This window comes from Gobio gobio (genome assembly GCF_949357685.1).
Source record: "Gobio gobio genome assembly, chromosome: 21".
Lineage (NCBI taxonomy): Eukaryota > Metazoa > Chordata > Actinopteri > Cypriniformes > Gobionidae > Gobio > Gobio gobio.
This window is the reverse complement of record NC_137117.1, coordinates 20821612-20834125: the sequence shown is the minus strand read 5'-3', so window position 1 is coordinate 20834125 and position 12514 is coordinate 20821612. Positions and strand designations below refer to the sequence as shown.

Below are 12514 nucleotides of genomic sequence, written 5' to 3'. Positions count from 1 at the left end.
GGGGCACTTTGAATCAAATTAAACATGCCATGTGTGAACACACCCTAAATGTCACAATCAGGCCTGCAATAAGAACACATTGGGTGCTATAGCAAACCCATGGGCCCCCTTCATAGTAGCCTATCTTGGTGCCACAAAATTTTCTACCGCAAGGAATAGTTAGCATATTTTTAAACAAATCATACAATGTATTGTATCTCTATATAAAATATACAAATATTCCAGAATACAACACATTAAAAGCATAAATGCATTAACACCAGATATGAGGTCAAAGCAAACAGGTTTCCAGAAACAGCAACAACTTTTGTGCATACAACTCCCTTAAGGGATTTACTTTAAATTGTTTATCATTAGATGGTCTTCTTTCTGTCCCTAGAAGAGGAGAATCATCAGGGCTGGGGTTAAAATTCAGCCCATCCATGTTTCCCCATTAATGTTTTAGCTGGAGTAAGTCCTTACATTTTTTAATGAATAAAATAAAGGACAGAAACATATAATACTAGATCTATTTGAATATATAGCAAATGTGTTTAACAATATTAATATTGCATTATATTGCAAGGCTCCTTATTATTGAATTGATATTTTGCAGCTTAAGTTTATTAGAACTTAACATATCTACACAGAAGAAGAAAAAAATCATTGCTTGTCCTTAATTCATCTAGGTTATAAAGTTGCAGTTGCCCTAATACCAAAGTCCAGAGTTTAACAAGAACATGACACTGGCAAAAGCTTGACACCAAGCTCCTCATTACCATGGTTTTATGGTTTCTACAACAACAATAATGTAATGGAAAAACATCTTAAACACTATAAAACAACCACTATAAAAGTGACTTGTATGCCCATTTATTACACAATATTTAATGTAAGGCTAATAATTGTAACATTAACAATAAATACCATAATGTCATATTTCTACAGCTTTAGTAACTGCATGGTAATTTTTATAGGGTGGCGCTGTGTGTATTGAAAAGCTTGTATTTACCGTTGTGTACTGTTTACATGGAGCTATTCGGTCTGGTTTTAGCTAGGTTCACCACAGAGCCTTGAATGTTCACATAACATGTTAAGCTTGTGTCGAATTCAAATGAGTCAAGTGACTGGTTATCGCTTCAATAGAGCAGCGAAAGCATCAAGAAAAGCATCTCACACTGTGACTGCTTTAATCAGCTAGCCGTTTCATCGCTTGGCTTTTGGTCTTTGTTTCGCAGGTGTTCCACTTAATAACAGCGCTTAATATGTGGGGGCGTGGTGGGGTTTCGGCGATCGGTAGACCGGGAAAAGTTCAGGTGCTCCCGATGGCCAGTCAATCTACTCAGAGCCAATCACTGGCCCCATCCTTGCTCGGGACCTGCTTAGCCCTATTGTTAATGCGGCCCTGGTCACAACAGTTTGTATGGCTTTTGGCAAGCTTCCTGATGAGAGTAAAGTGAGTTAGTCAGCAAGGCACCATGTCCTGAGCGGGCCGGTACTGGCAGAGATGCTAAGAATGCAGCAGTCACCCACACAGCCATGTGACGGCTTCAAAGTGAATTTCAGAGAGATTCTTAATATAATCAGTGTGCCAAATGTCTGCTCTCTCACTGCTGGCTCCCACAAACAAAGCTTGCTGAAATGATTCCTTATGAGCTATCAGAGGAATTATATATTTATGAGGCTCTGCGGCATGAGGGGTTGATTATCAGTGACTAATGACCTAAATGCATTGATAGATATAAATAACTCAAGGTAAATCACATTAGTGCATGTGGACCAATCTGTCTCCCAAATGTTTGCTGCTAGTTCCCTAGCTGTGTCCCATATTCACGGTGGCACCAGGAGACTTCTAAGGACTGGTACTAAAACTGTGAGAAAGGAGGGAGTGAATTTACTATGGACCACTGAATAATGAGATTTGAAATGAGGTCAAAGTAAATCTCGAAGTGATTAAAAATGGCCAGAGCCGATGCTGCACATTCCCTCTCACAGGAAAAGAGCAGAGTAAGAAGAAATGTCATTGATCTTGATATCAGAAGAGCTCTAGAAATCTGGCAACCAGCTGCCCGGCAATTTAAAAAAGTGATGGGTTTATGCACTGCCTATCTTCTTCTGCACTGATTAAATATGAGCGTATTACTCCAACATGCTTAAAACAGCTCTCCAAACTGACTTTCTGCAATAGGTGGAAAAATGATATGGGAAAAGCGCACCACCAACATCTATCAAAACTCGCTCCTGCATTCTGTAGAAAACAACAGAACCCAATATTTTAGATCTTACATTTTTTGCACTATTTCATCCACTGCTAAATGTCTAGAGACATGAGCAAATATAAAGGCAAGATGCATAAAGCGGCACATGGAGAAACAAACAGCCCCATTAACCAAGAGCATTAGAGTCTGCAAGAATATCTACAAACCTAATTACCAACAAGAGCTGACTTCACCAATCACATCAGTACAGTTCAACAGCAGCCCTGATGATATTACGTCTTTTATTTAAAATGTAATTATGGTTTGTTATAGAGCTATTTTAAGGTTTAACACATTTTAGTAAAGATAGTTGACAAGAAGAGAGTAGGAAGGCTTTGTCAATACCATCAATGCATTACCAGACTGAAAAACCAAGAGCCTGAGAAAAATTATTCAAAACAAATTCACAAAAGAATTATGGTTCCTAGCTGACTAAATATTGAAAAGGATAAAGGTTATCTTTAAAAAATATATATAGACTTTTCAATGAAAACATGAAATGGTCATCACTGCAACAAAATTGCTTATGATAAAATTCTGTCAATCTTAGTCACCCTCATGTTGTTCCTGTTCTGTGCAAAAGGTGAATTTAAGGATTACCCTCCTCTCTCTTTTTCATATAATGTAAGTCAATGGGGAATGGGGCTGTCAAAGTCTAATATGGCACAAAATAAAAATGGTTATAAAATTGGTGCCATTAAAAGCATCACATAAGGTTTGATGTCAACAATGTTTAGTCACATGACACACAAGAACCAATGGTGTTTCGAATCAATGATGTCAAATCGAATCTGTTTCTGTCATTTTTAAACACTTTTTTTAATGGAACTTTATTTGTGGTAAAATTGTTGGTCATGATGGAAATGACGCCACTACTGTCAGATTGTAGTGTTATTTTAGCATCATTGATATACTATTATTAATGCTATTTAAAAAAAATATTTGTATTAAGTTTTGTTTTTAGCTTTAGTTTATGTAGTTTTAGTTATTTTAGAACTTCAACTTAAACTAAACTTGGCAACAAGCTGAAATAAAATATAAAAAACTAAAAATCAATCCCTTTTTATGGAAGAAAGATGATGACAGAACTTTTAGATGAACTATCCTTTGGAAAGCATGAGGAAGCAAAATGGCTGACAGCCTCATTTGAGTCCAGAAGATGGAGGATCTTACCTGCATAGCGCAAAGGGGCATCTTTGTCCAAGGCTATCAGCGGAGGGTCCAGGAGAACCTTGTCGTCATTTTCCGTTACGATACCATGATACGTGGTCTCAATCCATGGCTTGTGCTTATTTACTGTGGGGGTGAAAAGAAACAGTAGAAGTTTATTTTGTTGCTAAATAAAACCAATCCTAGACAACAACCAATTATTCCGCTTTTCTCTGAGGATGGACTATGTGTCAGCACAACTGTATGCTAGCTTAAAGGCAGAGCACAAAATCCCACACTGACATAACGCAGCAGTAGTGCGCAATGGCATTTGTCGCCTCTGTTTGTTCGGGTTGAGAGCATGCAGAAGCTCAGCAGCTCATTAGTGTTGACTGAAGGCTTTGAGCTCTGAAAGCAGAGAGGACAGATGTGGTCTGTTTTAGCTTCAGACTGCAGGAACACTGCAGTAATGGCAGCACTGTCTGGACGCAGAGGTTGATGTGAAGGGCAGATTGCTCACTTCAACGGCTAATCAGTGCCTGCATCCGAAATGTGAGTACATCAGCAGTTGCTGGGCGAAAGGGGATACTCCTGCAGTGCTGATCTCATTGTGTGCGGACCTGACAGCGAGGCAGCGGCAGGAAGCAGGAGGCCGCAGGGAAACAAAATGAGCTCAGCAGACTGATGCCGTCAACACTAGGGTCCATCACATGGCAGTCAGACTGAATCAGCTGTTAAGAAACACACCTTTCAAAACTAAGCTAAAAGCCATAGCTCTTCAGTGAGCACCTAACTAACCCTTAACCATAATTATAAAACAGATAGTTATGGTGCTGAATAATAATTGGACAATACAGACTCTCAGTGCACAGTTTAAAATTGACCAGTTACTAGGGGTGTAACAATATATTGTGACACAATATCGCAATACAAAAATGCAACAATATGTATCGTAGATAGTGAGATATATATTTATAAAATGTTGAATATAATGTATACTAATTTTGTGGGTCCTGATAATGCCAAATGTCTTATGTTACTAGTAAAAATTGGCCTATATTATTTTAAACATATCTAGTCCATGACAAAGTGAAAGCATATTCATCTAAAATAATTCTGTATTTTCAGCTTCAGAATCATGAATATTTTCAATCCGGTGTCACCATTGTCCTGTGCAATGGGTTACCAGCACCAAGGCTGAATCCGAAATGGCCCCCTAAACCCTCATTCACTATTACCTACGTTAGTCCACTAATATAGTTCACTTGAAGGAGTGAATGAAAACGAGTGCGTGAAGTCGGACAGCCATTGAGTGTACATCGGCGGTACACTCATTACTGGGTTCAATGTGGGATTGAATGAGTGCACTCAATAATGTCCACTATGGTTTCGGACACCACTACAAATGGCTGTCCCCTCAAATTATGCCCTATTTGAGGGTATAGGGGGCGATTTCGGATTCAGCCCAAGCCTATTCATTTCTACTCCCAATGTAATACCAAATTTTGCATTTTAAATCAACAGTACATTTCCTGTTAACCTTTTACCATATCTTGGAGTATCACAATAATATTGTATCGTTAGTTTAGTATCGTGATATGAGGGTATCATTACACCCCTACCAGTTACTGTATATAATATGACTCTTGTGCATGCAAACTCTTTAACATCCACTGTGCTAACAGCTCCCATCCATCCATACTGTTCAGAAAATTGCTGTCTGAAAAAAAAAAATGTGCACAGAGTGCAGCTGCTGGAGCGAATACAGATGATTTATTGGCTTCACCGCGGTTTCTCTGCACCGGTGTCTTGCGTCTCACCCCGCAGGCAGAAGCCTGATCACTGACACTAATTGAAGGATATAACCTCCACAGCAATATCATCATAACGCTCACCTCCGTTCACATTACACGCCTCATCCAATTTCACACCTTCAGGAAAATAGTATGCTTGACAGAATTGTCGCTTCATTTTCATGTTTCTTTACCCTGTTAATTTTCAGCTGCAATACACTTGTGATTCAAAACTGCATGATTCAGGAACCAACGATTGTACATGTCTATCAATGCTACAAACACATGATTCTAACGCTGTATGTATTCAGTGCAAAGAGAGCTGGGAGGACGGCCAGGACTTGGTATTGTCTGTGAAATTTGTGATCTGGCTCATAAATCGTCTTAGCAAAGTGGATTCACGTGACCCAAGAGTGGTGCTACTGCTGCTGCTCGTTGTCCCTGGACAGATTGTCAGACCAGACTATCCTGATAATCTGCTTTAAAATCCCAGGTTTATAAAACCTTAAGAGCCGAGGTCAGTCACATGTTCAAAGGGCAAGCTGGGACATAATGCTTCAAATAACAGAAAAACAGGCTGAGAACATATCATACATTGTTTACTTCACTTGACTGTGATTTGATTTGTTAAAGAATCTGCTCATGTTACCTTGGACATCATGAACACTTTTGGGGAAAATTAAAAGCTATTTTTAACCAAGCATGTGTGTTATCTAACTACATTGAAAAAAATCCTGTAGAAACCAGAGAGAAAGATCCTCAGTAGCGAAGCTACTTTATTTATAACATTTGCAGGGCAGTGTTGACAGGTTTCTGTGTGTGTGTGTTTCAGTAAAACAGTAATTAAACTGAATTGAAACCTGTGCATTAAACAGTTTTGCAAACCTTCCAATTAATCAGAATATCATATTCAGACAGACTATGGTATAAATTAAATTAAACGTGAAATATGGATGTAAAACAACTAAAATAATATTGTAAAACACATTTTTACAGTGTAAATTCTGAAGAAGTGTTAAGAAGTGTGGTTGTTGCTCGTGCAAAACTAGACGCCAAGATGCTAAGATGCTGACTTAGAATGGTCTAAGGATGCCTTGGAGATAATAGTTGGTTACTAGGTGGGTTTGTGCAGATAAAAATAACCCACCCCAAACTAAAGTCTCAACAACTACTTTCTATTCATCAAAATATCCTGGGAAAATGTAAAATGGTTTCCACAAAAACATTAATCAGCTGTTTTCAACATTGATAAAAATAAGAAATGTTTCTTTTGCACCAAATCTGCATATTTTAATGACTTGTAAACACATTTGCAATTGTAAATTGCAATTGTATTTCACATATTACTGTTTTTACTGTATTTTAAAAAATCTTACAGACCCGAAATTTTGAACAGCCTGCAAAATAAAAATGTATAAACTCTGGGAAAGTCATATGACTCAAAAATAACGACCTCAAACAGGTGCATCTAATTTAGGATAATAAATGGAGTGGAGGTGGACATTTTAAAGGCAGACTAACAGGTCTTTGAGGGTCAGAATTCTAGCTGATTTTCTCAGGTGTTCAAATACTTATTTGCAGCTGTCATACAAATAAATAGTTTAAAAAATCATACATTATGATTTCTGGATTTTTTTTTTTTTAGATTATGTCTCTCACAGTGGACATGCACCTACGATGATAATTTCAGACCCCTCCATGATTTCTAAGTGGGAGAACTTGCAAAATAGCAGAGTGTTCAAATACTTATTTTCCTCACTGTATATATTCTGGCCATTTTCAAATGCTGAAGCCAAACCTGTCATTTGCTGACTGCTAGCAAACATAAAGCGAACTCTAAAGTGCAAGTAATTTATTATATTTATTTAAGAAATGAGCCACCATGATTTTGTAAGTGGCTGCAGCTTCCATTTCAATTTTCCGCCAGTTCTCCTGGAAGTGATGATTTTGTTCTCTTGAACACATGGCAGTCTTATTCACAAATTGATTTGTCAAATAATTAAATTTTTCTGGAAAAATTTTATTTGCAAATTAGATAGAAACACAGCTTATTATATTGTGGTCCCTATGGCTTGGGTTCCTCAGTCAGTACACCCACTTAAGAAAGCTAAGCTACCCAATTTGAAAATGCCTTAAAAAGTCCTACTAAGTAATAGAAAGTAAATCAAAGCAGCAATGTGGGATATTTGTAACCGAGTGAGGTTAAGCTGGGTTTACGCTGACAAAGAACTGTTTGTACTCACAAACCCTTCTGCCAAAGAACAAACATACTGATAACAACGTTATCATCACACATTAACATAAAAGAGATACTCCTCACTAAGAACCTGTTCACAAACCAAGTGGGAATTATAAAGATACTCTATGGGCATCTAGACAATTTAATGAATGAGTCTTTATTTTGAGACATCTCAATAAGGGTCCTTGAGACCTCTTGGAGCGCATTCAGTCATGGCACCGATCCCAGCTAAAGAAAACCACTAAACACAGCAGCCAAACACCTGCTAAACACTGGCGACACTCCTACACACACTCAAAAAACATATGGTACACATATCACTCCTTCTCTTACCAAAAACACATTTACCAATCAAACTGCAATTATTTTCTTCTTTAAACTTTCTTGAAGCCCTGAATGAACCATTAAAAACAGCTTATGTTTGAAAAGCCCACACTGACGTCTGGTCTTCAATAAACTAAACTAAATGAGCGGGTATCAAAGAGGAAGGGCTGGTTAACACCAGGCTGGCGGAGAATGAATCTGATTACTGAACGAGCTCTGATGTGGTTGATATCATTTCTAAGCCCTGCAGCTCTGGCACAAGGCAACCGTTTGGGACGGCAGGAAGCCAGTTGGGTGTTTTTACATCCATTTTGTATCGAAACACTTTAGATCTTGGCGCAGCAACAACACAAAGCAACTGTGACAAAGAACTATAACGGGGAGAATTGTTCGATAAATAGGCCACAAATGATGACAAAACACCAAAAATATGATTTCATAATGACAACAGTAGAAATGTAAAGTGTTGAGACAAGTGGTTAAAGGCTACAGATGGAAACACACTCAGTTTTATCTGAAGAGGATGTTACAGCATAGTGTTTTATGATGAAAGCCATGTAAATCAATATTATGTAACTGGTGCATTAGAGCAGCACTGACACATGAGCACAGTGGAGTAAATATGTGAGATCACTGATCGCAGTTCAATCAATTTTCATTCAGGCAGATACAGCGACAGCATGTTTAAAGATGAGTTACATGTTTATTTGAAGTCTGAAGCCATAGCATACTGGAAAAGAAAAGAAATAATATAATTAATATAATATAATATAATATAATATAATATAATATAATATAATATAATATAATTAATATAATATAATATAATATAATATAATATAATATAATATAATATAATATAATATAATATAATATAATATAATATAATATAATATAATATAATATAATATAATATAATATACAGCTTCATCTTGGCCAGTCCTTCAGGAATTTGGCGCTGGCTCTTATGTCGATAGTGTTCAAATGGATATAATTAATTTGGGTTATATCAAATGGGCAATCTTTGGTCTTATTAGTCTATTACTTGTTCCAAAGAAAAAAAATCGATTTGGCTAAAGGCAAAGTTAAGGTTCATAACTTTATATTTAGACTATATTTACCTTAAATCTTGTACTAGAGTGATGCTTTTGTACATTTGACTGAATTGGTTGCTTGTGTTTATTTCTTATTGTTTTTTATAAAGGCTATTGTTGTTATTTTAAATATTTTTGTTCAATAAATATTATATTGTATAAATAATATGCTGTATTTGGTATATAGAAAGGGTCCGTTAGTGATCGTGATATGGACTTCAGTGAAAGTTACATTATTACGCCATTAGATGGCAACAAAGACTGTCTTTATGAGCGAGTCTCTGACTCTCTGGTCAGAAAAAGGAAGTTGTTTAAGTGCCGTCATGGGAATCCTCTTAACTTTTAAAAGTTAAAGGGATAGTTCACACAAAAATGAAAATTATCCCAAAATGTACTCACCCTCAAGCCATCCTAGGTGTATATGATATTCTTCTTTCAGACGAATACAATCAGAGCTATATTGAAAAATGTCCTGGCTAATTATAATGGCTCAAGCATTGTAATGGCAGTGAATGGCAGCTCAAAATTTGAAGCACAAAATAGTACATTTATCCATTATAAACGTAATCCACACAGCTCCAGGAGGTTAATAAAGGCCAGTTTGGGTGAACTATCCCTTTAAGTAAAACTATCGCTTTCTAGGCTCAACAAACATTCAAACTGATTTTTGATTATGGATATACATACAAAAAAAGCGTAACTCTTTTGAACTGCGAGAGGCGTTACACTTTCTTCGTAAGTTGAATACAGAAGGAGGTCTGGCGGAAGCTAGATATTTTATTTTATTTTATATTGTTTTACATATGGATATTTCTCTTACACAAACCCATCGATTCCCTTCACAAGGCCTTTATTAACCTCCTGGAGCCGTGTGGAGTACTTTTATAATGATGGATGCACTATTTTGGGCTTCAAATTTTGGGCTGCCATTCACTGCCATTATAACGCTTGGATTAGCCAGAACATTTTTAATATAACTCCGATTGTATTCGTCTGAAAAAAGAATGTCATGTACACCTAGGATGGCTTGAGGGTGAGTAAATGATGGGGTAATTTTCATTTTTGGGTGAACTATCCCTTTAAGGAAAACTACTGCTTTCTAGGCACAGCGGACATTCAAACTGATTTTTTTATAGGGATGCACGATATTATTGGCACAACATCGGAATTGGCCGATAAACGCTTAAAATATAAAAATCGGCATCGGCGATATGAAAAATTATGCCGATATGCCTTGCCGATATGATAACGTCTTATGAGCTTGCAATTACTCACGTGTGCAAGGAGTGCTATAGCGATACAATCACGTCAGCAGTGTGATCATTCTTGACGTGAAAACAAGCATATACATTGCATGTATGGTGATTTATATTGACAGTTTTTAAATGCTGCCTTGAATTTGTGAATCAACGCAGGATTGCCAGGTTTTCACAACAAAACTAGTCCAAAACAAGCACAACCTCTAGCACTCAGCCTCCACAGCAGCAGAAGCTCCTCCAGGTCCTAGTGCCTGCCCTATAGAATGTTATATATAGCCTATTTAAAGGCGTAGGAAAAGTAGAATACACAAATAAATATAAGTTGCTTCTTTTTCTGAATAAATAAAGCTGTAATTATGTCAAAGCACAAAAATGACACTTGTAAATTAAATACTTTTATATACAGTTTATTAATCTGTAATAACATTTTATGAAATGGATGCTGAAAAAGAATCCAAGGATCACTAAAATAATTGTATTTTTTTATTTATTTGAAGCTAAATACAGCATCAACTGATGCCATGCCCCCCCCACTTCATGTGCACAAACCAAAAATCCAAAAATAAAATATTTAGGTTACAACTGCATCTGTCTGGGATGAAAAATCACTGACTTTATTATTGTTATTTTCAGCGCTTTTAATAAACTTTTATTATAAAAAGAACTTTATTAACATTTATTTATCTTCAACAAGTATCCTTTTAGTAAGGAGACCTCAGAAATCTGAAACCAGAATGAAAAAAAAAATGGTTTCCAAACAAAGGGAAAAAATAAACATATATCGGCATCGGCCAAAATGAGTTGAAAAATATCGGCATATCGGATATCGGCAAAAATCCAATATGGTGTATCCGTAATTTTTTTATAATGGATATAATATTATGGACATCGACCTGAAGAATGAATACTATCAGATGTTTATTACTTGTGGCGTCGAACTGTGGTATAAACACAATCGTAGCCGTGCAATATGGCTGTATATCAGCACGCTGTGATTATAACAGCAGTGCTGATATACAGCCATATCGCACTGTCATGTGATATTGCTCATATATAATATATTTGTATGTCTTATATATTTTTTTATTATTTATATATTATTATTATCAGTTATTTAATCATTACATTGGGTGACAATGGAAATGTAGCAAAGAAATTCCAACCCTTCACCTTTAACAGATAATAACATTAGAGAAAGACCACCTACTTTTCACAATTGCAGAAAACATTATTAGTATTTGACAAGCACAAACCGTTTGCCACCATCCATTCTCCAGATTACAGTCATTTGGATAATATCCGCAAATTAAGCCATTTAGCCGTAATCAAATCTTTTGAATGCTAGCAGGCACAAATTAGTGGCTAATGATGCAGCCCGAATGATGAGGCCTGGAACTGCCTCCATCTCAGCAAAACCCAAGATTAGAAGATCATAGACTAATACTGAAGAACTAACCAGCTCCTGCGCATATTTTTTGCATGTATGTCTAAGAGGCTAAACAAACCCTGTCTGTTTAAGTGAAGCGGAGACATCCAGAACAAGCCGGCGGCTTAATATCCAAACACATTCCAAGCTACATATTGGAGTTGGCAAGCATAGAATCGCCTAGTCACAGTCTTTTTCATGCTTTATGCAGCACAGCCATCCAGTCAGATTGCGTCACCGTGACCGGCTGGGACACAGGCCATGTGCAGCTATCGCTACGTTATCTGATCGATGAAAAATATTATTGCAGTGGCTCTGGCCAGACAGCATGAGCTGACTGCAGATGGGGGGTCCGGGTCAGGCACTATTGTGCTATGCCTGGCACGCAATCCTGTTAGCCATCATGTAAACCCACTGACACCTAATCCCATAATGAGATGCTCCTGTTTCATTCACTTACAAGGTCACAGACTTTACAAAGTGCTGTGGTGTCACACATGCTTAAGTCAAAAGTTTACAGCAAAGACGGCTATGAGAACACAGCACTGACTTAATTATTATAGGCATGTGAGAACATTTTTATACAGTTTTATAGATAAAATCCTTATAGCAACAAAAAACAGAGCCAAAAATATGAAAAGCTGATTATTGTTTTTAAATAATTATTTTTTAAATAGTTAAACTACAGTTTTTGTAAAGTTGAAAAAGTACCAGTAAAGAAGATTTCTATTTTAAATAAATGCTGTTCTTTAAAACTTTTTTATTCATCAAAGAATCCTGAAAAAAAAAAATTTCAACATTGATAATAATAGGAGAGCATCCAATCAAAAAATTACAATTATTCAAGGAACATTCGCTTTTAAACGGTAGTGCACATTAAGAACATAATTAAGATAATTGAAATTAAGCATAAAAAAGTATTCATTTAATAACTTATTAACTCAAAATAACTCAACATTACATTTGACCAACTAATTTATCCCACTAAATCGC

At 36.5% G+C, this 12514-nt stretch overlaps 1 protein-coding gene across 4 annotated transcripts in view; it reads right to left on the bottom strand.

The window, feature by feature from the left end:
• The window catches only part of clstn1 (calsyntenin 1), a 49654-nt gene that overhangs the window by 25810 nt on the left and 11330 nt on the right, over window positions 1-12514 (bottom strand). For all 4 annotated transcript variants that reach the window (XM_079802917.1, XM_079802914.1, XM_079802916.1 and 1 more), the window contains exon 2: window positions 3411-3533. In XM_079802917.1, coding sequence (XP_079659043.1) covers window positions 3411-3533 — 123 coding nt within the window. The remainder of the gene's footprint in view (window positions 1-3410; window positions 3534-12514) is intronic.